The sequence below is a fragment of the Epinephelus moara genome, chromosome 12 (genome assembly GCF_006386435.1).
Source record: "Epinephelus moara isolate mb chromosome 12, YSFRI_EMoa_1.0, whole genome shotgun sequence".
Classification (NCBI taxonomy): Eukaryota; Metazoa; Chordata; class Actinopteri; order Perciformes; family Serranidae; genus Epinephelus; species Epinephelus moara.
The window spans coordinates 2,904,977-2,914,888 of record NC_065517.1 but is presented as its reverse complement, the minus strand read 5'-3'; the positions used below and the strand labels follow the sequence as shown (position 1 = coordinate 2,914,888).

Sequence of the window (9,912 nt, the reverse complement as noted above, 5' to 3'; positions counted from 1 at the left end):
ATCTGTTTCACCTGCATGTGGTGTCCACGCATAATTGCTCTCTCCATATCCTTCCTGACTGATTCTTCTCTAGTTTTGTGTGCTAGTGTCCTCGTCACTACTGGTAGCATGAGGCGGTACCTGCAGCCTAATCAGGTTGCACACATAGTCCAGCTCCTCCAGCTTGGCACATCCATACGTACAGTCACAGGAAGGTTTGCTGTGTCTCCCAGCACAGTCTCAAGAGCATGGAGGAGATACCAGGAGACCTGCTGTTATACATGGAGAGCAGAGCATTAATCCAGCAGCAGGACTGGTATCTGCTCCTTTGAGCAAGGAGGAACAGGAGGAGCACTGCTAGACCTCTAAAAAAATGACTTTCAGCATGTGTCTGACCAAACTGTCAGGAGACTCCATATCAGAGGCATGAGGGCCCAACGTCCTCTAGTGGGAATTGTGCTCACAGCTCAGCCTCATGCAGCTCAATTGGCATTCGTCAGAGAACACCAGAATTGGCAGGTCTGCCTTTGGCACCTGTTCCCTTCACAAATGAGAGAAGGTTCACACTGAGCAGATGTGACAGGCGTGAAAGAGTCTTGAGATGCCATGGTGAATGTTATGCTGCCTGTAACATCATCCAGCATGACCAGTTTGGCAGTGTGTCAGTGATGGTCTTGGGAGGCATATCCTTGGAGGGTTGCACAGACCCCCGTGTCATAGCCAACGGTACCCTGACTGCTCTTAGGTACTGGGATGGGAGCAATTGTCAGACCTTATGCTGGGCCCTGGGTTCCTACTGGTGCAGGACAATGCCTGGCCTCATGTGACCAGAATGTGTAGGCAGTCCCGGGATGATGAAGGCATTGATGCCGCTGACTGGCCCTCTCGTTCCTCTGACCTAAATACAATTAAGCACCTGTGGGACGTTATGCACTGGTGCATCCAACGCCACCAAGTACTGCCACAGACTGTCCAGGAGCTTACTGATGCATGATCTATGTCTGGGATGAGATCCCCCAGGACACCACCTGCCGGCTTAGTCAGGAGTAAGCTAGACATTGTCACGAGTGCATACAGGCCCTTGGGGACCATACATACTACTGAGTCACATTATGTGATTATGTGATTTTAGATCCAGCCCTCAGCAGGTTGATGATTTCTATTTCCATTGACTGTTGTTGTGTCATTTTGTTCTTTTCACAAATTATTCAGTGTACACCAGTAAAGATTTTAAACTTGAATAATTTTAGGGATGCACCGAAATGAAAATTTGTGGCCGAAGCCAAAGCCGAATAAAATTAAACGTTTGGCCGAATACCGAGTACCGAGTACCGAATACCGAATACCGTTGTTTCGTTTTTCATTCGTTTTTGCAGATGAACCCCCTCCAGATTAGTGTTGTCACGGTACCAAAATTGTGACCCACGGTACGATACCAGTGAAAATATCATGGTTCTGAGTAGTATCATGATACCACAGCGAAAATTAGGCAGATGTGCCTTTTGTCATTTATAAAAAGTTAAATCACTTTTCTATAATACATCAATGATATTTCAATGGAATAAATTACTTATTGACTTATTCATACTTCAAAAACAGCATCAATAAGTGATTAACATAGGGGGGATGAAAATAAAATAAATAAATAAAATAAAAATCAACCAGCCGCCCTCCTCCCCTGACAAGTCCCTTCATAAGTAACGAACAGCCCCTAAAGTGCGGTGAGGTTTGTGGACCGTTACCTGCCACAGAGAGAGAAATGTGAACGGCTCATTCTCCTCTGACACGCCACATACCTGTGTTCCGCTGGCTCGGCTGTTCAGGTACTTTTGGGCAGTCATGACGCCAAGAAGAGGACATTATGGAGCCGAACTTCTCCATCGCCTGTAAGCCTATGGCCGCCGTATAGGAATACATACACGCTGTTTGATTGCGTTATCAAAACACGCCGCTATTATTCGGCCTTGCTTTTCACTTATTCCACCGAATACCGAATGTGTGTTTTTTTTGCAATATAATAATTTGTTCATCAAGATCTGATGTGTGATTTAAGTGTTCCCTTAATTTTATTGAGCAATGTGTATCTTGGTTGAAAAAAAAAAAAAAACTTACCTTGTGCTTGTAATTATGCATGTCTTGCATAAGAACATATTTCAACATAATACATAAACTATTACGAGTGGAACTGTACACTAATGAATATAAAGACAAAAATCTTTGAATTTTAAAATACTTTATTTCATAAACAATATCTAAATTCAACATGGTTGGTCACATACACAGTAAGAATAGAAAATGCTTGGAACTAGAATAAGAGAAAACAAGAATTGGGCATTCCTATCTGCTCCTGGAGTAGCAGCTTAAGAAGTGAGTTCACTGTGTGAAGGTGATGGTGGTTAGAAAATTGTGCTACACATGGAAGAGGCAGGTTCAAGCCCTTGGCCTGCTCGTGTCTCTGTGAAAGACACTTTGACCTGCATATGGAAGGGAGCAACTTTCTCTCTGGGATCACTGTACGGTACCTCAATATTCCTAGACAGCTCACACAGATCTCATGTATCATTTGCATCATCTGCTACAGTTGCTTTTATTCAAATCACAGAGAAAGACAGATCAATCCTCAGCACCTTTCTCATCTTCTGCTTTATTCACTACTCATTCTGTCTTATCATGGTCTGCTTACATTGGAAAAAAATATTTAGTTTAAGGTAGTGCATGGAGGCAAGCCGTCAGTATCTCATAAATAGACATAAATAAATACATTTCAATACTGAAAAGACATCATTATGGTCCATGGTGTAAATCAAGCTAGAAAAGATTCACATTGTCCCCCCATCTTTAAATAGGGCTGGATATATCTTTATATGTTGGAAGACCCTAACCTGTGTGGCTAGACTATCTTAATTGATCTCTAATATAAAGCCAAATATTGAGAATATTGTGCAAGACACTATTTGTGCAAAGAATGTGTGCTCCTCTACTATAAAAGCTTCGACAGGTGTCAGTTTTTAGTCAGAGTTTTAGAAAAGTTTCCCACAATAGAACGACACTAGGACAACACTAAGAAGGCATTTGCTGTATAGAATACTGGTTGCTGTAGATCATAACTCAATTAGAAATGCCTTTTGTTAAAGAATACACCAAAATGCACACGTCACAAAAGCCATTCACATAATGTTAAAAAGAAAAACCTATGGGCCATGGACTGTGCTATCCAGGAGAAAATATAGAGAACTGGCTGCTCTGGCAGTTCCCCCAGAACGTTTTCTTTTCTGTACAGTGTTATCTCGTCCATTCATCCCTTGTTTTGGACTCGTCTGTTTAGCTACAGTTTGTGAGACATTGAGGAGGAGGAGGAATGACTGAGGGTTGGTGAGCTGTGCTGTGCTGGACGGTGCTTCACCATGCTGTGCCTGAGACAAACAGTGCAAATGCTACTGTGTTCTTCGTCCCCTGGGCTACTTGCGCTGCTACTGTACAGTAAGTACCGTACCACTCCAGAGGAGGCTGTGGATGTGTGCTAAAATGTGTTTTTGTTTGCGTGTATGTGTGTGTGTGTGTGTGTGTGCGTGTGTGTGTTTGTGTGGTACAAACGTTGGCCAGGCAGTGATTAACTCGGGTCTTGCTACGACCAGTCAAACTGTAAACAGGACTGTCTTCAGTTTTTATAAACAGGCGAGCATAAAACATGTCCTTCTGTCTTAAGGGGACTAGTCAGAAAAGAAGCTTGACCCCCATGCAGTTCATTGTTTGACTTCACAGCAAAAAAAGAAAAAAAAAATCTCTTCTTTACTTTGAAATTTCTTCACTTTCTATTCTCAAATAAGACAGTGGCAATCTGCGTATCCAGAGGGTTTTTGTTTCTTTCCAGTTGCTGACATATCAGTCGTTATATGAGGTAATCAAGGAGTAGATCATACTGAAACAGAAGAAGAACAAACAGGAATTCAGGAAATGGAAAGCGAGTAAACACCTCTCTGATTGGACAGGTAGGCAGAAGGTGACAAAGTGAGTATTACATAATTCAAATAAACTAATGGCCTGCTTGAGGCTTTCAGATAAAGCTTTTGAGCACTGTGTGTGTGTGTGTGTGTGTGTGTGTGTGTGTGTGTGTGTGTGTGTGTGTGTTTTCAAACATTGCATTAATCCATAGTCAGTATTCCTGCTGATTCATCTCAGTACTGCTGTCTCAACTGCTTACAGATTTAATGGGAAGTCTGTTTGTGGCCTTAGAAGTTAGAGTCTCACAAGTGGACTTATTTATTTAGTTGCTGACAGCAAACATTTATCTGTGATGTCTCTTTGCAGCTTTTCTGTCATGATCTGCATTATTCAGAGTAATGCTGCTTCATCAAGATTTGCCCTTCATTACAACACAAGGGGCTGCTGCATTGGTGGGAGTGTGGTGTAAAGTACCAGTGAAACAAAGAAACCCGGGAAGTCTAATTTGAGTAATATGTCCATGAGTTTAAAGGCGTATCAGGCATCAAAACACCGTACGATGATTAATTCTGTTTTGATATGGGATTTTACAACTCAGAAAGTTTTCACAGCAGCAATTTAATCTTATCAAGGGAGACAGCAGAAATATGATGTTCACATTACAAAGTCATCCACCAGTTAAATACACGGGCCCATATTTGATTGGCCAATGTAGTGTCTTGCCAAATGACGTTGCACTGGCATCCCTGCTGTGTCGTTGGACTTGACTCGGGCGATTGAGTCAGAGGGGCTGTGTTTCAAAGAGAGCTCAAGTTGGTGTGAATGCAGCTTTAGAATGTGTGCAGATCAACATGAGCACAGCAGGAAAAAATGGCAGCTTCCTCATTTACTTTGATGAGACAGCTTCGTTCACAAAGAGGGCTCTGGCAAAATCATCCAGTGACACGGTGTGCTGCAAGCGTACGTTCCAGTGCTTTAAAGGCTCTGACACACCAAAAGGCCTTTTCCATTGTCACTTTTGGATTTTGCATATCCATTATCAATTATGTGCCATGCCACGCAAAGCTGCACCAGAGATGGACCTTCTCCTGTGTAGGTCCAAAAGTGGGGCTGCTCACCCTTGAGCAGGTAGCGGTGACATCGCGCAGAATGCAGCCAATCCCCGATCCCCATTTCCCCATTTCTCCCCCTCAATTAAACCATGTGTGTTGCAAGTCTCTAATCACCTCTGTCTGCAGGAGACCAGAGAGAAAGGCGTTTTTAAAAGTCTCTGTGTGTTCAGCTCTCAGTACTTTTGTAGCTTCTAACTGAATCTCTGTGGTTTGGAGTTTAGTTTCTCTCCTGTGTCCTATATTTACTTCAGAAATTTGCTTTATTTTACTGTTTCATGTTTGTTATCAGCTGTATTAGAAGTTGTGTGAAGTTGCTGCTTAGAAACTCAACATTTCCTTATTTTGCTGCTTCACAAAAAGTTTTTACATGACAAAATAATGGGGCACGTTTATAGTGAAGAATCAAGGAAATACAGGAAATTAAATGTATTTATCACTGAATTAGTGGAACTTTGCGGCTTTTCTTCAATAAAGGCAAGTCGAATGATGCTGCTGCTTTTAAATGTCATCACTCAAGACAAGCCATCATCAGTTAAAGACACACCTTTAAGCAGGTAGCCCTGTAATAATGGAATATAATAGCAAATCCCTGTTTGTTGGCAGCAGGTTAGTAGCAGGATTGCAACTGTGATAGCTTCCCAGAGCTGTAAAATCCTTACTCATCCTTACTCAGAGTGCACTGGTTTGGCATCTGATAAGCCCTCAAAATCATATAACTACAGTTTAAAACTTCCTTCCTCGATAAGATTTCATGATGCAACACAACCGCATCAGCGCCTTCCATTTGTTTTAAACAAAGTGTTGTCTTCTATGCACTCCTCTAGCATTTACCATTATTTTGTAATTGCACTCATTACAATCGTGGCAACTATAGCATGTAGACAGAGAAGCCACAGCGCATTTACAGTACAAAACAATGGGAGGTGGCCTTCATGTGCTTCAAATGCAGATGCTTTTCAAAGCTTTTTGTCAGAGCAGAGAACCTCCCAAAGTTAAGCAAAATCCAGCTTTTCAGAAAAAATAAACAAAATATTTTTTTTAATTGCTATATAAATCTATCTATCTATCTATCTATCTATCTATCTATCTATCTATCTATCTATCTATCTATCTATCTATCTATCCTCTCTCTCTCTCTCTCTCTCTCTCTCTCTCTCTCTCTCTCTCTCTCTATATATATATATATATATATATATATATATGTACTATATATATGTATGTGTGTGTGTGTGTGTGTGTGTATTCTTCAGGTTTCTATATGATATAAAAATGTAAAAACAACAATCCTTCCTGGCATGATTGTGTTGTTGTTTTTTCATTTTTGAAAAGACTGCAGCTGTGGAAAAGTTGCTCCTGAATGCAAAAGAAAAAGCAAAAGCTGATGATCATGTAGTGCAATGAGCATGTAAAAAGCAAGCTGTAAAGCACACATCTCTGCAAAGTGACAAACTGATTTCACCATCAGTAAACCATTGACAAAGATGGGATTCTGCCATACTATATGCTTTCTGACACAGTGATCTGTGACATTTACCTGAAAAAAAGAGAATGATAAAGAACTGCATGAAATAACAACCAACAGCCAAAATCACAGACTCAGGATTCAACACTTATTTCATGGTGCTGTGACTTGACAAAAACAGATCAGCACCTCGCTGACAGGAACTAATGATTTCAAACATTTGCATTCATCCCAGAGGCCTGTTCGAGCTCCTTACACCTCAGTTAGTCTCTACTGGTGAGAAGACTGCAAATTCACTCTGTTTATCACAATTATCCACAGACAGAGAGAGAGAGAAAGGAGAGGATGTATGTGAGTATCTGATCATGAGTGAAAGGCTGGTTCCTCCTCTGGGACTTGACCTCCTCCCATTAAAGCCTCTGAGAAATGGCTTCATCATTAGTAGATGGACTTGTAGCTCTTTAAAATACAGCTCCTTTACTTTCACAGCCTAATTAGATATAACAAAACACGATGTATACTAAAATATGAGTTGTTACATGAAATACTGCAGCAAAGAGGAATATACTGACACTGAGAAAAAAATATATCATGCTTTTTAATTTGATAAATATTCATCATTATTTTTATGCTTTTGCACATGATCATATTTTTCATTTCTCATTTAATACAATTAGTGCTATAAAAAATAAATAAATAATAATCATTAATTTTCAAAGCCTTTTGTAATATTTTTATGGTCATTCATACGCCATGGACGAGAAGAACATTAATAGGACCTCTGTTTTCTTGAATGATTTCCATCCAGCTGGGTTGTCTGTTGTTCTCAGTAGACCTGGAATTGTATTATTAATGTGTCCAAGTCCAATTAAGATCCAGGACCAGTAGAGTAAATATGAGTGTGTAATAATAATACTATTTCACTATGTTCAAACAATTTCTAATAATTTACTTTAACTACAGGTTAACATTTAACTTAATGCTGATTATTGCTTAGTGCAGCTCTAAATACCCAATCTGAAATGAACTATCAGAATTAGCCAACATGCTGATAACTGTTACATCAGCAGTATTGGCCAATACCAGCTTTTAAATGAACTACTGGAATTGGCATGTCATCGACACTGGCTGATATTAGCTTTAAAATTAACTGTCAGAATCAGCCAACATACTGATAATATCCATAAGTCATCAGTATTAGCCAATATCAGCTTTAACTTGAACTACTGGAATTGGCACGTCATTGGTAGCGGACGATATTGGCTTTAAAATGAACTATCAGAATCAGCCAACATGCTTTTTCTTGTTTTGCACAATGAATGAATATTACATACATTTTAAAGCACCACAGAAGAGACTTGATTTTCACTAAAATTAGGTGGGGAAAAAAGTGGATATATCAATATCGACATTGGTTATCGGCGAAATAAGTTGTTATGCATCAGCATATTGGATATCTGCCAAAAAATCCAATATCATGCATCCCTACCAAATAGCAGAAGTTATCATTATAGAATTGCATCAGTGTTTTGTTGCTTTCTGTAGCTTTTCATGATTTCTGTAGTATCTTGAATAGTTACATCAGTATGCTAACATACCCACATTGATATTGCTTACATCTTGATGTTTGGCGGGCACAATGTTTACTATTTTAACCATCTTAGTTTAGCCTGTTAGCATGCTAATATTTGCTAATCATCACTAAACATAGAGTACAGCTGAGGCTAATGGGAATGTTTTCAGGTTTTTGGTCGAAAGTAAAGCAAATATAGGGAATGGGGATCACGGAGTATTCTGGGAGTGCTGTTGCCATCTTGGAAGGCTAATCCTTTGCTGCTGGTCTAAATATTTGTCATCTGTCAATTGTTTATCATCAGAAAGTATAAGTCAGCACGATAAACAAATGCAAATTTTAAGAGGAGTTTTTGACAGAGGAAAGCAAGCAAAATATTTAACCCAGTCTCACTCCAGAGTCGTCACAAACCGGTACTTGGACAGTGACTTCCAGCATCAGACACCGATGAAAAAAAGCCAACCTTTGACATTGGCGTGATACACAGCGGGTTGCAATAATTGTTTAACGGTGCCTGGCGGCATCAGGGGGAAACATGGCGGGACAACAACGAATGGTAAGGCAGCAAAGTCAGAGCAGGGCAAGCAGGAGTGGTGGTGGGTGGGTTCACCCGAGGGGCCAGTGTTCCCTTCCTGTAAGATTGTAAAGCCAAACTGGGGTCTGTTTCACAAAGCAGGTTTAGTGAAAACTCTGAGTCTGTTAACCCTGAAATGAGGGGAACTCTGGGTTTTCCATTTCAGAAAGGGAGGTAACTTAAACCAGAGAAAGCGGAGTAACTCCAGCCCGTTTCAGAAAGAGAGGTAACTGTGTCAGTTACTATGGCAACTGACTCTGTGAACCTAACCTGGTTGGGAGCATGTTTTCTTCAATGAACCTCGAGTTTCTAGCTGTCTCCTCCCTCTTACGCCACACATGCAGTGTGATTCATTCATTCGTTTGTTCGTTCGTTTGTTCGTTTAGTGTCGCGCGAGTTTCAGCGAGTTTGATCATCTGTCCTCAAGGTAAAGTCGGATCCTAAAGTGTGTTCTAGTTCTAAAAGGTAAAGTCGGATCCTAAAGTGTGTTCTAGTTCTAAATCTACTTTTTTCGACCATTTCATGTCCGTTCTTGGAGGTCCCTGTGGACGAAGAGGCAGTGTTACTAAGGAGGGAGTTACGCATTCGTCGGGAGATTATTCACAGGCCCAGAATTGACGTATTATCATTTCCAGAACATTTTCTTTTTGAACAGTGCAGTGTCACATCACAGTCCATCATTTATATCCATAACCTCATCCGTCGTGACATAACCAACGTCACCAACCGTGGACGTGCACTTTCATCTACCCAGATTCTTTGTGTTGCTCTTCGTTTTTTTGCAAACGAGAGTTTTCTGTATAATATCGGAGATGCAGAATATATCAGTAAGGCCATTGTCTGCAGAGCCGTGAGAAAAGTGTCCCTAGCTCTGAAACGTCTGTTAAACTCTTTTGCTGTGTTCCCTGGACATAAACCTGTGAGGGTCATCAAGGAGGAGTTCCACAGGATTGCAGGTGAATGATGTAGAAATCAGTTAAAATTTATGATTATAAATCATATTCAGTTAATGACATGGTGCAGCAACCACAGACTGGGATTAGTCATTTTAATTTCTTTTCGGATTAATGTGCAGGTAGATTGACTGTCTCAAAATGTCAGACTGCATCACACTGCAAAAACTCAAAATCATACCAAGAATAGGCTATATGTCATATTTCTAGTCAAAATGTCTAATTTCTAGTCAAAACAAATCACACCTAAAAGTAACTTGTTTTTAGACCATTTTCATTTGAAAAATAATAAGGTGGGATTGCATCGAAGTGAACTA

At 40.3% G+C, this 9,912-nt stretch overlaps 1 protein-coding gene across 7 annotated transcripts in view; it reads right to left on the bottom strand.

Moving 5' to 3' along the window:
* Positions 1-2,216: 2,216 nt before the first annotated feature.
* Positions 2,217-9,912, bottom strand: part of cnih3 (cornichon family AMPA receptor auxiliary protein 3) — a 304,251-nt gene continuing 296,555 nt past the window's right edge. For all 7 annotated transcript variants that reach the window (XR_007570846.1, XR_007570845.1, XM_050058886.1 and 4 more), the window contains one exon: positions 2,217-3,898. Coding sequence is in view for 4 of the 7 variants with exons in the window: in XM_050058886.1 (XP_049914843.1) it covers positions 3,862-3,898 (37 nt within the window). In the remaining 3 variants the exon portion in view is untranslated. The remainder of the gene's footprint in view (positions 3,899-9,912) is intronic.